At 42.9% G+C, this 23,055-nt stretch overlaps 1 protein-coding gene across 8 annotated transcripts in view; it reads right to left on the reverse strand.

Annotated features, from left to right (window-relative positions):
- The window catches only part of GALNT10 (polypeptide N-acetylgalactosaminyltransferase 10), a 311,914-nt gene that overhangs the window by 137,503 nt on the left and 151,356 nt on the right, over positions 1–23,055 (reverse strand). For 3 of the 8 annotated variants that reach the window (XM_033407949.2, XM_033407948.2, XM_033407950.2), the window contains exon 2: positions 3,616–3,702. The exons of the other annotated variants lie outside the window; for them this stretch is intronic. In XM_033407949.2, the coding sequence (XP_033263840.1) occupies positions 3,616–3,702 (87 nt within the window). The remainder of the gene's footprint in view (positions 1–3,615; positions 3,703–23,055) is intronic. 8 annotated transcript variants of the gene reach the window in all.

Raw genomic sequence — 23,055 nt, forward strand, 5'->3', positions numbered from 1 at the left:
CAGAACTGTCATACCAGCCCTGGGATGCAAACCTCCAGACTTTCAAGTGAGAGAAAAATAAACTTCTTTTGTGTTTAAGCCATTCAAATCTAATCTTAGCTGATACAAGCTTCTTTTCTTGAGGCCTGAAATCCTGAGAACCAACTTGGGTGTGGTGGAGAGGACCCTGAAGGAGGATCCAGAAGATCCAGGTTTCAAACTCCTGTCTCTGCATTTATGAACAGTCAGCAGCAGACAGGTCCCCTGTCTTTCTAGGTCCCATTTTTTGACTGCAGAATGGATGTCAAACAATGTCTGTCCATGACATGATTATCTACATTAAAAAATCCTAAGGAATCTACAAAAGCACTAGTAGAACTAGTGAGTTCAGCAATGTCACAGGATACAAAGTGGTCACATGAAAATCAATTGTATTTCTAAATATCAGCAACGAAATGTTGGAAATGGAAATAAAAATATCATTTACAATGGCATCAAAAATTCTAAATACTGAAGGGATAAATTTAACGAAACTATGCAAGACCTAGTCACTGAAAACTACAAAACACTGCTGAGAGAAATCAAGGATCTAAATAAACAGAGACATATATCATGTTTATGGATCAGAAGACCTGATATTGTTAAGATGTCAATCTTCTCAAAATTGATCTAGAGACTCAATGCAATCTTTGTAAAACTAACATGCAAGGGATCTAGAAGAATATGCCAAAACAATTTAGAAAAAGAGGAATGAAGTTGGAGAACTTAATACGTCCTAATTGCAAGGCCTGCTCAAGGGCTACGGTGACCAAGAGAGTGAGCTACTAGAGCAAGGGAAGACATGTGATCAATGGGAATGGGGTGGAGAGTCCAGGTATATAATCAGCTGATTATGAGCAAAGGTGCTAAGGAAATGCAATGGGGAAAGGATGCTCTTATCAACAAATGGTGTCAAAAAATTAGGTATCACGTGCCAAAAAATAAACCTCAACCCTTACACCTCACGGCATACACAAAAATTAACTCAAAATGGGTAACAGACCTAAACGTGAGAGCCAAACTATAATATTTGTAGAAGAAAATATGTGAGCAAATTTTAGTGACCTAAGTTTAGGCAAAGGTTTCTCAAATAGGACACAAAAAGTGTAAAATATGGGTAGGTTGGAATCCATTGCCATTAAAAGCCTTTGTTCTTCAAAGGGCAAGCCATGGGCTGGGAGAATATATTTGCAAAACAGGCATTTGATAAAGGACTTATATTCAGAATGCATAAAGGACTCTTACAGCTCAACATCATTAGTTATTAGGGAAATGCAAGTCAAAACCACAAGGAGATATCACTTTACACCTACCAGGACAGCCATAATTTAAAAAATGGAAAATAACAAGTGTTGGCAAAGAAACTGGAACCCTCATGCATTGCTAGTGGAAATGTAAAATGGTGCAGCCTCTGTGGAAGAGTTTTGTGGTTTCTCAAAAGTTTAAACGTAGAAGTATCATATACCTAGCAATTCCACTCCTAGGTATGTATCGGAAAGAACTGAAAGTAGGGACTCAAACAGATATTTGTTATGCCAACATTCACAACAGCATTGTCCATAACATCCATAACAATCAAAAGGTAGAAATAACTCGTGTCCCTCAACAGATAAAAGGATTAAACAAAATGCGGCACATCCATACAATGGAATAGTTATTATTCAGCCAGAAAAAGAATAACATTTTGAAATATGCTACAACAAGGAGGGACATCAAAAATATGATGCTGAGTGAAATAAGCCAGACATAGAAGGACACATATGATTCCACTTATATGAGGTGCCAACTAAAAATTGGCACTTGCCGTCTGCCTCTACAAAGATGAAGTCCCCAGCCACTGCAGCCACTGACCTCCAACACACCCTGAAAGCGGTTCAGGGTGGAGATCAGGAGTGAGGCACTTGGTGCTCTGGGAAAAACTGGCAGAATAGGTCTTCAGGTAGATATTTTCAGGAGAAGACTTTACGAGCCTAGTTCTTGCATCTCCTTGTATCTAGAATAGCACTAAAATAATTAATGGAGACATCTGCTCCTCGTGACCAGCGCTACCTTCTGCAAACGTGTGTGCTTGATTGCATGTACCCCCCTTCACCCAAATCACATATATACTGACTCCCGCCACCCCCACCCCGCCAACCTCTTTGGAGCAGTTTCTCGGAGCAACCTGAAATGCTATCTCCCAGGCTATATAGTCCTTATTTTACCCCAGATAAAACTTAACTCACAACTCTCACGTTGTGGTTTTTTTTTTTTCTTTTCTTTTAGTCAACAGAGAGACCTAGAATAGGCAAACTCACAGAGACAGAAAGCAGAAGAGAGGTAATGGTGGGGGGTGGGAAGGGGGAGTTATTGTGTAAATGGAGTCATTGTTGGGGATGATGAAAAAGTTTTGGGCGTAGTTGTAATGGTTACACAGTGCTGTGAATCTACTTAATGCCCCTGAATTGTACCCTTCTGAACAGTTAAAATGATAAATATTATGTTATGTATTACCACAATAAAAAAAGTTATTCCTCCCTCCTCCCTGCACCCCTGCCCTGCCTCACCCACAAAAAGTAATCCTTCCAATTTTCAAACCTTACATATTCTAATGCTCTCTTGGAGATACATTAGATGTATATTAACATATTAAAGGCTCTGTGAAGTCTCACAAAAAGGAAAGCTGCCTCACTGTTTAATCCAGTACTTCACAAATTTATCTGATAAGAAGTTCCCACCACCACTCTCTTCAGCTAGAGAATGATTAATATCCTCGGGAACCCATGGACCTTAGTTTGCAATGCCATGCTACTAATGACAGGGTTTATGAGGGAGAACACAACAGGGTTCCTCCCCTGTGCAATCAGTTTTCTGGGTTTTTCTTTAAAGCACATAGACATGGAACAACTACAAAAGATTTCAAGTTGACATACTGATTTGGAGGGAAGGAAATAAAGTTTATGATAATATCAGGTTCTTCTAAAAGAAAGCTTCAGTCAAGTGCGGAAGCATCTGCCATCCATCTGTTTACTCATCTAACCATTCATTCATCTGTTCATCTAATGATCATTTATTGTGCAACTACTATTTGTTGGCCTTGGGTTAGGTGCTTCAGGAAGTAACATAAAAGAAATGTTTTTTGTCTACATCAAAGGCCAAATTTGACACCATTTCATTCTAAAAATTGCTACTGGCACCTGGGAAGAGAATTATTCTCCCAAAATAATTGTTCTGGGAACAGTTCTGCAGAGAGCACTGGGGCTGGGCATTGAAGGATGAGTATAATGTGGGCTGGTGAAAGTACCACAGAAGCAAAGGTGATCAGGTTGCCCAGAATGTTTCCTCTTTTGCCTTCTACTCACACAGAAGACTGCAGACTGTTTTAGACGCCTGGCTTCTTATAACTCTGGTTAATGGACCACTGTACATTTTCCAGATGGTTTCTCACACATAAATTTCTCCAAAAACCTTTGCTTAGCTTGAGAAACAATGGAGTTGAAGTCGGGAGGGGGTTCTTCTTCTTTTCGTCTAGAGAATTTAGTAAGATTTCTCAGGATGCCTGTGATAGACAGATTGAAAAGAGTGGCCCCAATCCTCCAGCCCTCCCTGTGTCCATACCCTTTGCAGTGGGATCCTCTGGCTCCTCCCACCGAGAGATGGAGTCTGTTTCCCCAGCTTCTGAATCTGGGCAGGCTTGGTGACTTGCTGTGGACAAAAGAAGGAGGCAGAAGTGACAGCGTGCCAGTTTTGAGCCCAAGCCTCTAAGACCTGCACTCTTCCACCCTCGTGTTTGTTCGTCTGTCTCCTCAAAGGGAACAAGCCCAGGCTAGTATATGCTAGAAGGAGGGGAGGGGCAGGTGGAAGAGGAACCATGTGAAGAACAACCGAGGTTATACCGGACTAGCTGACAGCCAGCCAACCCCTGAAGATATGAGAGCCCAGCAAGGCCAGCAGAGCCACCCAGCCCACCACGGCTGGTCCGAGATGCGTGAGACAGCCCAGCCGGGACCACAGAAACTGCCCAACTGACCTGTACGCAATAACATGTGATTGCTGTCTGAAGCCCCTGAGCTTCAGGGTCGTTTGTCATGTAGTATTGTTTGTGGTCATAGAGCGATAAAATGACTTTAGAGAGGATTCAGAAAATTCAGTTCAGTTCTGTGTTTGCATCCAAGGCACCAAACAGAAATATAACTTGCAATCTTGCCACCCTGCCTTATTTTTAAAAGATCCCAATTATACCTGTCTTACAACGCTCAGTTCAAATACCACATCCTCAAGAAACCCTAATTCTACCCCCTTCCACTTACACAATAATCTTCCCTCCCACTGACCTCTCACTGTGCCCACTCTACCCTTCTCCTTTTGGAAGTTAGCCCTTAAGGTCTCAAATTACAGCCATTTGCATACACGTCATTCCTCTCTACTGGGTCCTAAACCAGTGCTTTCAAACTATCTGTGATGAAGAACCGCTTCGTTTTAATTTCTAATTCATCGCGAACCAAACCATCTGTGGCAGGCAGGATTCTAAGAATGCCTTCCAATCACCCTCATCCTCTTACACTCCCCTCCCCTTTGAGTGTGGGTAGAACCTGGGAACGTGATGAGATACTACTCTACTGATTATGTTATGTGGCAAAAGGAGATTATCCAGCTCGACATAATCTAGCCACACAAAAAAGAAGAGTTTTCTCCATCTGGCAGTACAAGAAGTCAAAGTGACTCAAAGAGTGAGAAGAATTTGATGTGACATTGCTGGCTTTGAAGATCCAGGGGCCATGTGTGTGGTTTCTAGGAGCAGAGAGCAATCCCTGGCTGACAGCCAGCAAGGAAACGGGGACCCCAACCTACAACCACAGGGAAGTGAATCTGCCAACAAGCCGAACGAGCCTGGCAGTGGATTCTTCCCCAGAGCCTCCAGACGAGAGCCCAGACTGGCGACACCCTGATTTCAGCCTTGTTAGACCCTGAGCAGAGAACCCGGTTGAGTAAACTTGGAGTCATGACCTATGAAACTTTGAGCCAAAGAAGGTGCATTGCTTTAATACAGTAAGCTTTAATAAAACAAGTTTGTGTTCATTGTTACACAGCAACAGAAAACAAATACATCCCCATATAGAGTGGCTGATTATATTTTCCAAAAGTGGCTGCAACAAAACCTTATGTCCCACATGTTCTTCTAGAACCTTTCCACAAGCGCATTACGAGATGGGATCTAGATCCCCTCCCTCTGAAGTCGGGTAGAACTTTGTGAATCCTTCAAGCAATGTGACTTCTGAGACTAGATCATAACAAGGCCATGCACTTCCACCCAGCTCCCTTAGGACACTGGCCAGTGGAACCCAGCCATGCTGCTCAGAAGAAGCATCCTCGTGGAAAGGTGACCAAGGCAGCAGCCTGCCAGCTCTATGAGTGAGCCATGCTGGAGGTGGACCCATGGGCCCCGGTGCAGCCACCCTGCAGGCACTGTGTGGAGCAGAGGTGACCTGAGCTGTCCACCCCTGCTCAAACTGTAGATCTGTGAGCAAATAAATAACAGTTGTTGTTTTAATCTACTAAGGGTTGGGGCGGTTTGTAAAGCAGCAATAGTAGCTTGACCGAGTACGCAGCTGGCGCCTGTAACCCACCACGAGTTTGACAGCACGTGAACTGATCCATATCTATTCAACAAAGCACGTCCACTGAGCACGCACTTGGCTGTCGTGGCAAAGTCCAACTGCCATAAAAGTTTCTAAATGCTTGTCTTCAATTTCTGTGTTTATTCCACTGTGTACTGGCGCCATTCTGCAGTCTACACTTGGGGAGGCCTGGCTGTAAAAGATCTCTGGGCCACACCCATTCTTATTCTTTTCTACATCCTCCCACATGCCTGGTAAAATTCCTGGAAATAGCAGGAATTCGGTAAAGGTTTATGGACTGAATAGAACATTCAAAGAAAGCCAAGGCTGGAAGCTCAACTCACTCATTTTATAGATGGTAATGTGGTGGTCCAGAGAGATGAAGGGATATACTCAGGGTCATGGGATGAAAAAGTCGCAGAGCCACAGAATTCCTGAAACCTTCTAGCGTAGGCTTTGCCAACTCAACTGCCTGCAGGTGAAGAGGGGTGGCCAGGTGTAAGATAATACAGAGGATGGAGGCTGGTGAAAAGTTGCCAAGTGATGGTCAGTGAAAACAGATGCTCAGTTTGTAAAAGAGTCTGGAAAATTCAAATTTCTGGAGACTATTTCTTGATTTTTAACATACTATCTGGATAAACAAATATGTTTGCACGCTAGATTTGGTCCAGCGGGCCACCAACTTGCAATTCCTGAGCACCTCTAATTTATAAGTAAGGAAACTGAGGTCCTGAGAGGTTAAAGATTTAACTAAGAATATAAGGGAAGAGACAGCAAGGCCATTTTCTGACTTGTCTAGGAACTTGGTGATGATGATGATTAGAATTACCGACATTTATTGAACACCTACCATATGCACGGCACTATGGCAGGCACTTAGACCTATGATCTCATTTAATCCTTTTGACAGTCCTAGAAAGTAGGCACAAGTATTCCCCCTTTCTACAGATTCAACAAGAGACTCAGAGAAGCCAAGTAGTTCGCCAAAATCATAGTGTAAACAAGCAGTGGGTCTACATTCCTAACCACACTTTTACAAGGTGAATGAGTCTTCTCCCACCTCATACCATTTCACCGTCCCCTTAGCATCTGGCCTATCAAAGCCCCAGGTTCAGATTTACCTAGAAGAGCTGCAAAATCCACCTGTTAACATTTCTCTATCATTTCAACCCATCTAAGGGTGACCTGTTTGCTGTTCCCCAGAGTCTGAGTGACACTCAGCTGGTGCACAGCTCAGCCTTCCCAGGTGTTGACTCCCCAGAGGGGTAGGGGGCATCAGCAGCTATGCAGTGAAGCAGCAGCTTGTACTTCAGGGCTAGGACGCCCCAGCTTCTTTGCTAAACAGAACGGAAGCATAGGATTGGGGAGGTGGGAGAGGCCTGAGAGAAATCATTTAGATCTGTTATTCCCAAACTGCATTCAATGGATCCCTTAGAGATGCAGCAAACAGGAGCTGGGGGCGGGGGACCCTGGGCAAGAAGGGATTAGATTTCTTCTTCATCCTACATTCATTAGGCTTCCAAGTAAGATTATATGACAAGTGTTCTACTGCTAAAATACAAGTTTGAAAACCAGTGATCTAAGCCAACCCTTCGCTGCATTTTTAAAAGACAAACCCTATAATTCGTTGCATTTTTAAAAGACAAACCCCATAATTATAAAAATAATAAAGGCACATGGTGAAAGATTCAAAAACTCAAAAGGGTATACAATGAAAAATAAAAATCTCTTCCCACTTCCAACCCCTAGACCCACTCCCTACAGAACAGCACTATTAATCATTTACTGAGTATTCCTTCCAGAATTTTTTTTTGAATTTTATATATTTTTTTATACAGCAGGTTCTTATTAGTCAACCATTTTTTACACATCAGTGTATACATGTCAATCCCAATCACCCAATTCATCCCACCACCATCCCCACCCCACCGCCGCTTTCCCCCCTTGGTGTCCATACGTTTGTTCTCTACATCGGTGTCTCTATTTCTGCCCTGCAAACCGGTTCATCTGTACCGTTTTTCTAGGTTCCACATATATGCGTTAATATACGATATTTGTTTTTCTCTTTCTGACTTACTTCACTCTGTATGACAGTCTATAGATTCATCCACGTCTCTAAACATGACCCAATTTTGTTCCTTTTTATGGCTGAGTAATATTCCATTGTATATATGGACCACATCTTCTTTATCTGTTCATCTGTTGATGGGCATTTAGGTTGCTTCCATGGCCTGGCTATTGTAAATAGCACAGCAATGAACATTGTGGTCCATGTGTCTTCTTTTGTGTGTGTGTGTGTGTGTGTGTGTGTCTTCTTCAATTATGGTTTTCTCTGGGTCTATGCCCAGTAGTGGGATTGCTGGGTCATAGGGTAATTCTCTTTTTAGTTTTTTAAGGAACCTCCATACTGTTCTCCATAGTAGCTGTATCAATTTACATTCCCACCAACAGTGCAAGAGGGTTCCCTTTTCTCCACACCCTCTCCAGCATTTGTTGTTTGTAGATATTCTGATGATGCCCATTCTAACTGGTGTGAGGTGATACCACATTGTAGTTTTGATTTGCATTTCTCTAATAATTAGTGATGTTGAGCAGCTTTTCATGTGCTTCTTGGCCATCTGCAGGTCCTCTTTGGAGACATGTCTATTGAGGTCTTCTGCCCATTTGTTGATTGGGTTGTTTGTTTAATATTGAGCTGCATGAGCTGTTTATATATTTTGGAGATTAATCCTTTGCCCATTGATTCATTTCCAAATATTTTTTCCCATTCTGAGGGTTGTCTTTTCAGCTTGCCTGTAGTTTCCCTTGATTTGCAGAAGCTTTGAAGTTTTATTAGGTCCCATTTGTTTATTTTTGTTTTCATTTCCATTACTCTAGGAGGTGGATCAGAAAAGATCTTGCTGTGATTTATGTCAAAGAGTGTTCTGCCTATGTTTTCCTCTAAGAGTTTTATAGTGTCCAGTCTTACATTTAGGTCTCTAATCCATTTTAAGTTTATTTTTGTGTATGGTGTTAGGGAGTGTTCTAATTTCATTCTTTTACATGTAGCTGTCCAGTTTTCCCAGCACCACTTATTGAAGAGACTGTCTTTTCTCCATTGTATATCCTTGCCTCCTTTGTCATAGATTAGTTGACCATAGGTGTGTGGGTTTACCTCTGGGTTTTCTATCCTGTTCTACTGATCTATATTTCTGTTTTTCTGCCAGTACCATACTGTCTTGATTACTGTAGCTTTCTAGTATAATCTGAAGTCAGAGAGTCTGATTTCTCCAGCTCCGTTTTTTTCCCTCAAGACTGCTTTGGCTATTCAGGGTCTTTTGTGTCTCCATACAAATTTTAAGATTTTCTGTTCTAGTTATGTAAAAAATGCCATTGATAATTTGATAGAGATTGCATTGAATCTGTAGATTGCTTTGGGTAGTACAGTCATTTTCACAACATTGATTCTTCCAATCCAGGAACATGGTATATCTCTCCATCTGTTGGTATCATCTTTAATTTCTTTCAACAGTGTCTTATAGTTTTCTGCATACAGGTCTTTTGTCTCCCTAGGTAGGTTTATTCCTAGGTATTTTATTCTTTTTGTTGCAATGGCAAATGGGAGTGTTTCCTTAATTTCTCTTTCAGATTTTTCATCATTAGTGTATAGGAATGCAAGAGATTTCTGTGCATTAGTTTTGTATCCTGCTACTTTACCAAATTCATTGATTAGCTCTAGTAGTTTTCTGGTGGCATCTTTAGGATTCTCTATGTATAGTATCATGTCATCTGCAAACAGTGACAGTTTTACTTCTTCTTTCCAATTTGTATTCCTTTTATTTCTTTTTCTTCTCTGATTGCCATGGCTAGGACTTCCAAAACTGTTGAATAACAGTGGCGAGAGTGGACATCCTTGTCTTGCTCCTGATCTTAGAGGAAATGCTTTCAGTTTTTCACCATTGAGAATGATGTTTGCTGTGGGTTTGTCATATACGGTCTTTATTATGTTGAGGTAGGTTCCCTCTATGCCCATTTTCTGGAGAGTTTTTTTTTATCATAAATGGGTGTTGAATTTTGTCAAAAGCTTTTTTCTGCATCTATTGAGATGATCATATGGTTTTTATTCTTTAACTTGTTAATATGGTGTATCACACTGATTGATTTGCGTATATTGAAGAATCCTTGCATCCCTGGGATAAATCCCACTTGATCACGCTGTATGATCCTTTTAATGTGTTGTTGGATTCTGTTTGCTAGTATTTTGTTGAGGATTTTTGCATCTATATTCATCAGTGATATTGGTCTGTAATTTTCTTGTTTTGTAGTGTCTTTGTCTGGTTTTGGCATCAGAGTGAGGGTGGCCTCATAGAGTGAGTTTGGGAGTGTTCCTTCCTCTGCAATTTTTTGGAAGAGTTTGAGAAGGATGGATTTTAGCTCTTCTCTAAATGTTTGATAGAATTCACCTGTGAAGCCATCTGGTCCTGGATCTTTGTTTGTTGGAAGATTTTTAATCAGAGTTCCAATTTCATTAGTTGAGATTTGTCTGTTCATATTTTCTATTTCTTCTTGGTTCAGTCTTGGAAGGTTATACCTTTCTAAGAATTTGTCCATTTCTTCCAGGTTGCCCATTTTATTGGCATAGAGTTGCTTGTAGTAGTCTCTTAGGATGCTTTGTATTTCTGCGGTGTCTGTTGTAACTTCTTTTTCATTTCTAATTTTACTGATATGAGTCCTCTCCCTCTTTTGCTTGATGAGTCTGGCTAATGGTTTATCAATTTTGTTTATCTTCTCAAAGAACCAGCTTTTAGTTTTATTGATCTTTGCTATTGTTTTCTTTGTTTCTATTTCATTTATTTCTGCTCCAATCTTTATGATTTCTTTCCTTCTGCTAACTTTGGGTTTTGTTTTTGTTTTTTTATGGTACGCGGGCCTCTCACTGTTGTGGCCTCTCCCATTGCTCCAGACGCGCAGGCCCAGCGGCCATGGCTTACGGGACTAGCCGCTCCGCGGCACGTGGGATCTTCCCAGACCAGGGCACGAACCCATGTCCACTGCATCGGCAGGCAGACTCCCAACCACTGCGCCACCAGGGAAGCCCTAACTTTGGGTTTTGTTTATTCTTCTTTCTCTAGTTCCTTTAGGTGTAAGGTTAGATTGTGTATTTGAGATTTTTCTTGTTTCTTCAGGTAGGCCTGTATAGCTATAAACTTCCCTCTTAGAACTGCTTTTGCTGCATCCCATAGATTTTGGATCGTCATGTTTTCATTGTTATTTGTCTCTAGGTATTTTTTTATTTCCTCTTTGATTTCTTCAGTGATCTCTTGGTTATTTCGTAACGTGTTGTTCAGCCTCCTTGTGTTTGTGTTTTTTATGTTTTTTTCCCTGTAACTGATTTCAAATCTCATAGCATTGTGGTCAGAAAAGATGCTTGGTATGACTTCAATTTTCTTAAATTTACTGAGGCTTGATTTGTGACCCAAGATGTGATCTATCCTGGAGAATGTTCTATGCGCACTTGAGAAGAAAGTGTAATCTGCTGTTTTGGGATGGAATGTCCTATAAATATCAATTAAATCTATCTGGTCTATTGTGTCATTTATAGCTTGTGTATCCTTGTCAATTATCTGTTTGGATGATCTGTCCACTGGTGCAAGTGAGGTGTTAAGGTCCCCCACTATTATTTTGTTACTGTCGATTTCCTCTTTTATAGCTGTTAGCAGTTGCCTTATGTATTGAGGTGCTCCTATGTTGGGTGCATATATATTTATAATTGTTATATCTTCTCCTTGGATTGATCCCTTGATCATTATGTAGTGTCCTTCCTTGTCTCTTGTAACATTCTTTATTTTAAAGTCTCTTTTATCTGATATGAGTATTGCTACTCCATCTTTCTTTTGGTTTCCATTTGCATGGAATATCTTTTTCCATCCTCTCACTTTAGGTCTGAATATGTCCGTAGGCCTGAAGTGGATCTCTTGTAGACATCATATATATGGGTCTTGTTTGTATCCATTCAGCAAGCCTGTGTCTTTTGGTTGGAGCATTTAATCCATTCACATTTAAGCTAATTATCAATATGTACGTTCCTATGACCATTTTCTTAATTGTTTTGGGTTTGTTTTTGTAGGTCCTTTTCTTCTCTTGTGTTTCCCACTTAGAGAAGTTCCTTTAGCATTTGTTGTAAAGCTGGTTTGGTGGTGCTGAATTCTCTTAGCTTTTGCTTGTCTGTAAAGCTTTTGATTTCTCCATCGAATCTGAATGAGATCCTTGATGGGTAGAGTAATCTTGGTTGTAGGGTCTTCCCTTTCATCACTTTAAGTATATCATGCCACTCCCTTCTGGCTTATAGAGTTTCTGCTGAGAAATCAGCTGTTAACCTTATGGGAGTTCCCTTGTATGTTATTTGTCATTTTTCCCTTGCTGCTTTCAATAATTCTTCTTTGTCTTTAATTTTTGCCAATTTGATTACTATGTGTCTCGGTGCATTTCTCCTTGGGTTTATCCTGTATGGGACTCTCTGTGGTTCCTGGACTTAGGTGGCTATTTCCTTTCCCATGTTAGGGAAGTTTTCGACTATAATCTCTTCAAATATTTTTTCAGGTACTTTCTCTCTTCTCCTTCTGGGACCCCTATAATGCGAATGTTGTTGCATTTAATGTTGTCCCAGAGGTCTCTTAGGCTGTCTTCATTTCTTTTCATTCTTTTTTCTTTACTCTGTTCCGCAGCAGTGAATTCCACCATTCTGTCTTCCGGGTCACTTATCCGTTCTTCTGCCTCAGTTATTCTGCTATTGATTCCTTCTAGTGTAGTTTTCATTTCAGTTATTGTGTTGTTCATCTCTGTTTGTTCTTTAGTTCTTCTAGATCTTTGTTAAACATTTCTTGCATCTTCTCAATCTTTGCCTCCATTCTTTTTCCGAGGTCCTGGATCATCTTCACTATCATTATTCTGACTTCTTTTTCTGGAAGGTTCCCTATCTCCACTTTGTTTAGTTGTTTTTCTGGGGTTTTATCTTGTTCCGTCATCTGGTACATAGCCCCTCTGCCTTTTCATCTTTTCTATCTTTCTGTGAATGTGGTTTTTGTTCCACAGGCTGCAGGATTGTAGTTCTTCTTGCTTCTGCTGTCTGCCCTCTCCCTTCCAGAATTTTTAATAAGGAAACTGAGCCGCTGAGGTTGGCTTGTCTGAGAGTATTCATCCAGGGCTATCCTGGACATTAAGCTCCTGGCATTTCTCTGTTCCTTTGTAACTTGCAAAAGTATTAAATGTTTCCCCAAATTGCAAACTCTCTCCCTAAACCACCTGCAGCTTCAGAAACCATACATTATGCATCTTCTGCCCTCATTCACTGAACAGGAAAATTTCATGTCTTTTTCTTGTGACTATTTCCCCACGGTCTTTGTTTCACATGATGGAGAAGTAACCAGAATCACGTTTTCAACTGGCCAGTGTTCAAGCCTAAAAAAGTGCATGTTCAGCAAGCCGTTGGGGCTACTGGACTGGAACTCAGGCTTGAATCGAAGTCCTAAAAGGGGCAACATCTCCATATCCTCAGCCTCAAGAGTTCTGTCAAGAGCCTCACTGCCTATCTGGGTACACTGCGGACCTCTCCACTGGTCTCCTGGCCCTCAGGCAGGCGCCCACATTTCCCAACCTTCCTATCTGCTTCCTGTGCCTCAGTGTTTCCCCTGGCAATGCCCATCTGTGGCCCCCTTTCCTATCTGCCTCCCATCCTGGACTCATCTCCAAGCTGAGCCCATTTCCTTCCCGATAGTAAAGAGTGTATTGGAAGACAGAGCACTCAGAGCCTCTTTCTCTCCTAGAGAAGACCCAGAGGGCCAATGTTTATTGGGCTTCCTATGTGCCAGGCTATGCTAGGCAATTTACAAGTCTTATTTTCACAACAAGCCTGGAAGGTGACACTATTATCGTCATCCCATTTTACACATGAGGAAACTAATTAGGAAGTGGCAGCTGGGATAGGGACACGGAGCTGGCTAACCCAAAGCTCAGGAGGGACTTCTTCAAGTTCCTAAAGCTGGGAGTTGCCTTTGACCCTGAGGCCTCTGACATCACGTCTGCCCAATACACTGCCCACATCATGTTCCTGAAGGGGATAAAACACCCACGGCAACTCTGGCAGACTACCAGCAATTCCCCTCTCCCTGTTATCCAACAGCCTAGCTCCTTCTCAAGGCTCCTGAAGTGGACTCTGAGCATGAGAGAAGTCCATGGACCTGTGAAGAAACTGATCCCACTTGACTTGCCAGTGGAGGTGCAGACCCTTGCTGTTGCCTAGTTACCCATCTGGAGCTTAAGCCACTGCCGATCACGCCCCTATTTACCTTCATTAATCAGATTGGTATGGCTCCCTCTGGAGTGGGGCTCAGCCCTCCCTGTGCCCCTGGGATAAACAAGGAGGTTGGGAGACCCTTCTTGATGAAATGACTGAAGTACTGTGGGGCAGGCAGCCCTGGAGGCCAGTGTGGATGGGAAGACGGCCACAGAGGGGCCACTGGGAACCAGGGTGGGAAAAGAGAGGCTGGCTGTGGATGGCATTCACTTGCCAAGAAATTTCAGCTATCACTCAGAAGGCAGAAACACGCTGCCAGGCAGGGCATAATTATAAGATGTATATTCGGGCTATTCAAAAGGAAGGCGTGACATATATGTGGAACCTAGAAAAATAGTACAGATGAACCGGTTTGGAGGGCAGAAACAGAGACACAGATGTAGAGAAGAAACGTTTGGACACCAAGGGGGGAAAGTGGCGGGGGTGGTGGTGGTGGGATGAATTGGGAGAGTAGGATTGACATGTATACACTGATGTGTAAAAAATGGATGACTAATAAGAACCTGCTGTATAAAAAAATGAATGAAATAAAATTCAAAAATTCAAAAAAAAAAAGAAAAAGAAAAAAAAGGCGTGAGACCTGAGAAAATAGCTGTCTCAGATGGGAAGGTCCCCATTTCATTTCTCATGCTTTTAAAAATTACACGAGAAGGAGGCAGAGTGGGTGGGGCAGTCTCTCTGTCTTCACCCCACAGAGGGCTGGTTTTCTAAGAACACGCTCTGTCGGCTGACCTGAATGTGCCGTGGACCCTACCTGCATCTCTGGCTTTCAACTCTTCCTTTCCTCTCTTGGTGTGGGTTTTAGTTTCCTAAAGGAGTCACAGATGACTGGACATGTGGCACTTATGGGGTCAGTGTCTGAAATATATCAGGGCTCAAAGAATGCAAAGTTTATAGATGGATTAACTTGAGCTTCCTCGCCAGACAGACATAGACACAAGACAGACAGACAGACACACCCATACATGCCCTTGGACTTGGAAAGCCTGAATGTAGCAAAATTATCCAAAGAAACCCATGACTCCATCGTTAACCCCACACGAAGTACTATCTACGTTACATACAGCCCCGCCCTCAGTTACAGGATTTAAACATTTGTCCAGGCTACTGTTTCTCCAATCAAGTCCACTTTCTCTCTCTCCTCTCTCTCTCTCTTCTTTTTTAAGACACAGAGTGAGCAACAACAAGCTCCTCCCAGAAGCTTAATCCCAACTGGTCACTTCTTGATGCAGGAGCTGTGATTTCACATGGGACCCTTAATGACGAGGCCTCAGTTTCTTCACCTGTAAAGCAGGGAGGGTAACAGCCGCCCACGCTACTCCATCAGCATAAGGAGGCTCAAAGGAGACCACGGACACGAAAGCATTTTGTGACTATGAAGGGCCACATGCGTGGAAGCAGTCCTCACCATCTTCTGAGCTGGGTCACCCACGAAACCAGTGCAGAAGTTGCTCTGCCCATCCACTTCTTATCTGTAAAAAGCCTGCTGAGTCATCCTCCAGTCTGGCCCTTCCCTTGTTCTTCAGCAGAATGATGCTGAGTTCAGGTAACTCTATAACTGGTTATCCAGTCCCACAACTAGACCGGAGCTAGATAAAAGTCTGGCATGAGGAATACAAACTGTCCTGTTCCAACTTCAGGATTCACCACAGGAAATAGATGAGTGGATAAAGGCCAAAAGACATGAAACACAAGTTTTACTAGGCAGCAGAGCTTCTGGGGGCTCCAGTTTTGAACCAGATAAACGACAAGAGCCCCCCAGATAAAGTGTCAAATATGTTCTGAGAGTTGGGATCACTTGATCCCCACCAGGAGTCTCAGCCAGGACACCTGGATTTGGGGATCAATCTGCCCCTGGAAGGAGAAAGAGGAGGATTGCTGGGCTCCAGATCTGGGGACTCAGCATCCTCATGTTGGTCAGGTACTTGGACTTCGTACACTAGTTTCAGAGCCCAGACTTCTTCTTCCTTCAGACAAGGGCCCATCTTCATCTGGGTTGTCTCCCTTTGGTCTTCTGACCCAGAGCCCAGTTCCCCCTGCCCTCTGCCAGTCCAGCCCTGAGCTCCCTCCCAGACTCTCTAAGGCAGACGTCGTGTTTGCTTTCACCTTGCCAGCCTCTCTCCCTGGTACCGGTGTCCTCCCACCAGCCTGTATCCACCACTGTCACGGGGCTGGAGGCGGCCTGGCGCGGGCTGTGGAAGCCTACCCGGTTCAGCCTGTAGAGTCTGCTGGTCCTGGCCACTTCCAGCTTGGCCTTGCTCCAGTGTCACAGTGTCACAGTTCTCACAGTGTCACATTTCTGTCCTGGATGCTGGCTGCTTTTAGTGCCCTTCCAATCCCACCTAGAGGAGGAAGCACATCCTAATGGACCAAGTGGCTCTGGCATATTACAGATCCTGCTCTCAGACCGCCAAACAGATCGATAGGCTTGTTGGCTTTTTAAAATTATGTATTCACAGAATCCTGTAAGACAGCTAACATTGTTGGGACGTAGGATAAAAGTTCCCAGAAAGGAACAATAATAGCTAACATTTATTGAGTTTAATAGTTTTTAAGCCCCTGCTTAAAAACCTTCAGTGGCTTCCCACGCCTCTTAAGATGAAACCAAACTCCTTAACAGCCGTATGAGGTTCTACACAGCCTGGCCTCTGCCCACCTCTCCAGTCCCTCCTCCACATGCTTCCCTGGGACTCAGAGATCCAGTCACTTTCCTAAGTTCCTCGAAGGTACCTCCCCATTTTTCCTACCATGAGACCTTTGCACATGCTATTTCCTCAAGGACACCTGTCACACCCTGTTCCTGCTCCACCAAACAAACTTCACATTTCAGCTCAGATGCCATTTTGTCTAGGAAGTCTTCCCTGACTTCTCAGCCTAGGTTTCTGGCAAACACTGCACGGTCCTATCCTTCAGAGCAATAAGTTAGTAAGGAAACCTTCATTTAGGGTGATTATTTAATTCATGCATATCTGTGCCTGGGCTATAAGCTCCATGAGGGCAGGAGCTCACTGTACACCTGGCTTGCTAACACCTAGCACAGCAGCAGACATACAGAGGTGCTCAATAAATGTTAGTGGGATAAACAGAATGAGTGGATGGATGATGGCTGCATACTATGTGCTAGTCTCTGGAATAATTCCCTCTCAATGCATTACCTCATTTTATCCTCAAAACAACCCTAGTAGGTGGGTGCAAGTATGATCTGCAAGTTGCAGACAGTAGCCAGGATTTTACAAGGGTTTAGTAACTTGCCCAAAGCCAAAGATGTAGCAAGTGGTAAACCCAGGTGTGTAGGTCCCCAAGGCTTGTACTCTTTGCTTTGTGCAAGTTGATCCCCATCCAGGCAGTAGAGGACATCTCCAACCGTTATTTGCTCCCTTTGTTTTAGAGTACAAACTCTGCCAGTGGGGTGGACACAGAGGAAGAGAGAGTTTTCTTCTCTCCACATGCCTGGATCTGAGCCACAAAAAGATGAGAGCACCTCAGATTCTTTATATTTTCCCAAATGAAGTTTAGCCAAGTTCCCTGAGAGCCTCTCAATAATTCCATCTCCCCCCGACTTCCCTCTCTCTTCTGGACGCTCTTGAGACCAAGGCCGGAGTATAACTTGTGAGTGAGAAATAAATCTCTGTGCGGTTATGACACTGATGTTTCAGGGTTGATCTGTTATATCACCTAACATTACCAGTAAGAATGCATGTCCAAAATCACACATCAGCGTGCTTCCTTGAGTAGATTTTCCTCAATGGAATTGCTACTGGAATATGCAAGCTATTGGCCTGAACTTGTCTGCTCTATCATCTCTTCCCCAGAGATGCTGTCATCTGGTACTCCCTAATTCCAATGTGATGTTTAGTCTAAAGTGAAGCCAACCCTCTCATAAGCAGTAAAGTGCTTAGACCTTGCTTGGTCAGCCTTTTCAGCCCCTCTGGGAGTATAGGCTTGTATGCAGGCTCGTAGGAGTCTGAAGCTCCAGGAGTGGGGTGGCCCTGTAACACTATAGTGTTCGGTGGACTGCAGTGTGAATGGACTGTACTGTTCCCAACATCTGAAATGACCTCAGGGGCAAACTCCTCAGGAGAAACCTGTTCCCTCACAAGGTGCTTGGTTAACTTCGCTTTGGTGATGAGGTCTGCTAATTGCATTATTGCATGTACCATCTGACCTTACTAATAACTGCTCAAGCTGCAAACTTACTACAAAAGTCACCATGTTATAAGCAATTATTTGGCTCTGTGCAAAAATGTTAATTTCATGCTTTGTAAACACATCTCTTGTAAAAGACCAACCTGCCTATAAAAATTGCTTTTGACATCCCCAAGATAACCTTTAGGGGAACGAAAAGGGGGAAAAAAAGAGGGATATTCTCTTAGTTCATGTCTACAACCTTCCTTCTCATGAGCCTTTTTTTTTTTTAATGACAAAAGAGAAGTGTTGACAGGAAGGTTCACCAAAGAGGTAGAGAAATACTCAAATCAATGAAGACTAACTTCTGAGGATGCTAAAATCCTTGCAGGTTCATTGTGCACTTTCAATTAGGTGGAAGGAGTTTGGGAAGCCTGGGAAAGTCACATGCTACAGGCTGACTGACCTTAGCATCTTAGAGTTAGAGGGCCCTGAGCAATGGTCTGAACAGCTCATTCTGCTGGCGAGGAGAAGGAGGCCCAGAGACGTGATGTCCTGCCAGGCTCCCACCGAGGTCAATGCGGGGGTCAAAAATCCAAGCCCAGGCCCCTGACTCCCTGGTAGTGTGCGCTCCAGCAAGACGTGGCCATAGGGCAGAGAGAAAATCTAAAGAGTTTTTTTTATAGTTAAGGATAGTGGCTCCAATCTTTCTCTTCCCCAGTGATTTCTTACAGTGCTGTGTGTTCCCTGACATACCCCCAAGAAGCCAGCTGAAGGAGCAGACGGCACAGTTCAATTCAAGAAGCATTTCCTCAACAGCTACTAGCTGTGCTTCCCAAACAGCGACTTGACTTTGTCTTAAATATTCATCTTGCGTCTCAAACCTTACTTTCCACTCTATAATATGGATGTCTTATTTTAACTTTATTTTAATATAAGATTATTGTGTTTCTGTCCTCTCTTCTCCAAAGAGTGTGAGTAAACCTGATGCTTCTGGAAGGCATGCCTTGTTTCTCCAACGTAAACTCACTGTATGGAAGCCCATACACAGGCAAAGATCCAATTAACTACAATGTTAGTGGGTGTCGATATCTACAGTGGACCGAAAGGCCAGGCAAAGGGCTGTGGGGATACAAGCAAAGGGGACATTGATTACAACTTGGAGCAAGGTTCTTCAGACGGATGAATACGTTGTTGTTGTTGTTTTTTAAAATGATAGTCCTTAAATTTATGTTCCCTGCTTGTAGATTTTTTGTGTGTGTTTTTTGTTTTTTGACTGTAGATTATTTGAAAAAGAGAAAAGTACACACACACAAAAATTTAAACCCCCTATAGGAAACTCAGTAAAGGGTATACCAGATCTCTTTGAAATATTTTTACAGCTGCCTGTGAAATCTACAATTATCTCAAAATTTTAAAAAATTAATTAAAAAATCCTTCATAATCCCACCAGCCAATAAGAACCACCGTTAATAATTTTGTGGTTACCCTTTTTATCTTGTTTCAATGCATGTGTCTGAAATCTGAAGACCTAATTGGAGGTCTGGAACCTGCTTTCTTCACCTATCATTGTGTCAAGAGAAATTTCCTGTTATTAAAAGTTCTTTGAAAGTGTTTTCAAAGGGTGCATTATATTCTAATACATGGATGAATCATATCCCCTGCTGCTGGACGTTTAATTGCTTCCAATTTTCTACTATTAAAATTTTCTCATGTTATATGTATTTTACTACAACAAAAAACTATTTTCAGTTTCAATAAACATCCTCTACATCTCACATTTCTGATTACCTCCTCAGGCTGGACTCCCAAAAGGAAAATTCCCAGATCATTTTTTTAAGGTTCTTGTTGCACAATAACAAAGTTCTTCCCTGATGGGAGTGGAGGGAGGTGGGCAACATTTTTTTTTTTTTCCAGAAATAAGGTTGAAAATTTTCTCAAGAGGTAAACTCCAGGGGACTTCAAAGTGCCTTATTGGTGATTCTCAAATGCAGGGCCATCTGGGAGCTGAGTACGAGGGTCCAGGAAACCCACAAACCCACCTGCGTGCAAAGTGGGGTGGGTGCCTCAAACAGCTGTCATGCTTTCCTCACATCTCAATGCAAAATGGTCTTTGAAGAGAGATGCACTAAACCAGGACATATGAGACTGTCTTTTGTAAAAGGAGGTTGTTCACTCTTCTCCTAGGAGGGTAATAACTTGGGAAATATACATAAACCATTGCTGCTAGGATATAAACAGCATGAAATTATCCCAACTTGGAGCCATTAAAGATGCACATTGTGAATTTAGAATCAAAACACTCTATAAATTCATAGCAAATCTGCACATTGAAAAATCAGCTTGCACACTGTAAAAGCAGTTGTTGGTTTAAAGGCTCTTTTTTGCAAGCGCTCTTGACTATATTTGCTGGATGGGCACGAGGTGTGAGGGTGGTGGGTTTTGCTTGGGGAAGGCCTTGGAGGCATCAGGAAAACGAGGCAGCTCCAAGGTCCCTGCCAGGTCTGACGTTCTCGATGACTGGTTTTACCATTTGTTCTGGAAGGGATGAGTCTAAAGACTGCCTGAGACCCTGCTGATTGTTTTCATACTTGGGGGACTGGGACAAGAAACAGAAGACTTGACAAGATTTCGTATATCGTTCCCTAAATTTAAGTATTGCCAACGAGGGAAGAACATGTCAGGTTTAGAAAACTCACTGAGAACTCCTTCTCTCGAGAAATAATGCTTGCTGGTGATTTAGCATCTCCCACGGAGAGAGAGAAGAAACTCTGCTTCACTTCGGAATGAGGTCAGGGAGGGAGCTGTGAGCAGAGGCCCCCTTGGCCGTCTCTCCGGCCCACGGGAGGGCAGAAGAAAGCTTCTTCTTTTCACAGTCAACACGTGGGCCCGTAGCATTTGGCTAAGTGTCCCTACGAACAGCCGAGTGGGGGTCTGTACTGCTCAGAAATGGAATTCATTTCCCCCGAGGAAGGCTGAGACAAGTGTTTGTTTAGCCTCATCCTAGACAGAGACTAAAGGGTCAAGGGGGACAGCCCAAAGGCCTTCTGACTTACCTCTGTCCCTTAGAATCCTAACATTTCCACCTCCCTTCCTTTTAAAAATATTGTCAACCTATTCATTTGAACAATGTCAACAGAAAAGTTGTAAGAATTAGTAAAAAGAACACCAGTACACCCTTCACTTATGTTTACCAATTATTAATATTTTACCACATTTGCTCACCAACCATTTATGCATTTTTTGCTGAATCATGTGAAAGTAAACTGCAGATGTCATGACACTTGACCACTAAGTACTTCAGCATGCAATCTCTCAAGCAAAAGAATATTCTCACATAACCACAGTTCCACCGCCACACTGATATAAACTATGTTCTCACATACACTCTACGTTCAAATTTCCCCATTGTCCCCCAATTTCTTTTAATTTATTTTTTACAGACACATAATTCATATAACAGAAAATTCACACTTTTAAAGTGTACAGTTCAGTGGGTTTTAATATTCTCACAAAGTTGTGCCATCTTTACCACTATCTAATTCTAGATCATTTTCATCACCCCAAAAAGAAACTCTGTACCGTTATCGGTCCCTCTCTATCTCTCCCTCCCTATCGGCCCTTAGACCACTAATCTATGTCCCATCTCTATAGGCTTGCCTATTCTGGACATTTTATATACATGGAATCATATAATAAGTGGCCTTTTGTGTCTGACTTCTTTCAGTTAGCATAAAGGTGTAGCATGTCTCAGTAGTTCATTCCTTTTTACAGCCGAATAATATTCCATAGTAAGGACGCACCAAATTTTGTACATCCATTCATAATTTGACAGGCATGTGAGTTGTTTCCACCTTTTGTCTACTATGAATAATGCTGCTATGAACATTCATGTACAAGTTTTTGTGTGAACATATGTTTCATTTCTTTTAGGTATATATCTGGGAGAGGAATTGCCGGGTCATATGGTAACTCTATGTTTAACTTTTGGAGGAACTGCAGACTACTTTCCAAAGCAGCTGTACCATTTTAGTCTCACCAGCATCGAATAAAAGTTCTAATTTCCCTACATCCTCACCAACACTTGCCATTGTCTGTCTCCAGACAATGATACCGCTTGTATAGGTATCTTTTTCTCAAACCAAGATAGAATCACGGTTTTGCATCGTATTTACTTCCCATGTCTTTTTCATTTTCTTGAATCTGGGCCAATTCCCCAACCTCCTTTTGCCTTTCCCAGTGTTAACACTAAAATAAAGGAATAAAAACAGAGCCTAGTCCAGAGAAGGCCTTCATCCCTGATTCTGGTGGATCCCACTGCACCTGTCTCTTACCCATTGCACTGACAGCCTGGGGCGCTGAGCATGCAGCCTTCGGGGAGGTAACCACCCCAGCCTGCTAAGACTTCTGGCTGGGAGCCCAGCTCAGTGCCAAGCAGAATGATCTGGTGCCTCTTAACTGGGAAATGTTTCTGTTCGGCATCAACAAGGAGCTCAGGGAAAGGGCAGCAAGTCAGGCTGAGGTGGAGGACGACGCATCTTCAGGGCCCTGGGGGATCTGGGACACCTGCACAGCCGGGCTGCCTCGAGGTTTGAAGTTAACTGGGGCCGCTGAACTACAACAGGGGCTGGCTCTGGAGAAGGACACACACAAGCCCCACCACAGTAATGAGCTCTGACATGCTGCACATCACAGACTAGCCAATTAAATACTCCACAGCTTCTCCAGCAGGAGTGAAGACTTGGAGCACTGAGCTGAGGGGAAGGAATCAGGGAACCTGGGACCAGGTCTTGGCTTAGCTTCGGAATCCCTGCACGATGCTGGCAGGTAAATCAACCTGTCTGGGGCCCTCCCTAATCTATAAGGTGGGAGGCGAAGAACACATGTGAGGTGTCTTTCATCTCTAGGAGCTAAATGCAATCCAGCTACAGCCTGTGCTGTCACACTACCACCAGTAACTCACGTGAACTATCTCTTCACATT

This window comes from Orcinus orca, chromosome 3 (genome assembly GCF_937001465.1).
Source record: "Orcinus orca chromosome 3, mOrcOrc1.1, whole genome shotgun sequence".
NCBI lineage: Eukaryota > Metazoa > Chordata > Mammalia > Artiodactyla > Delphinidae > Orcinus > Orcinus orca.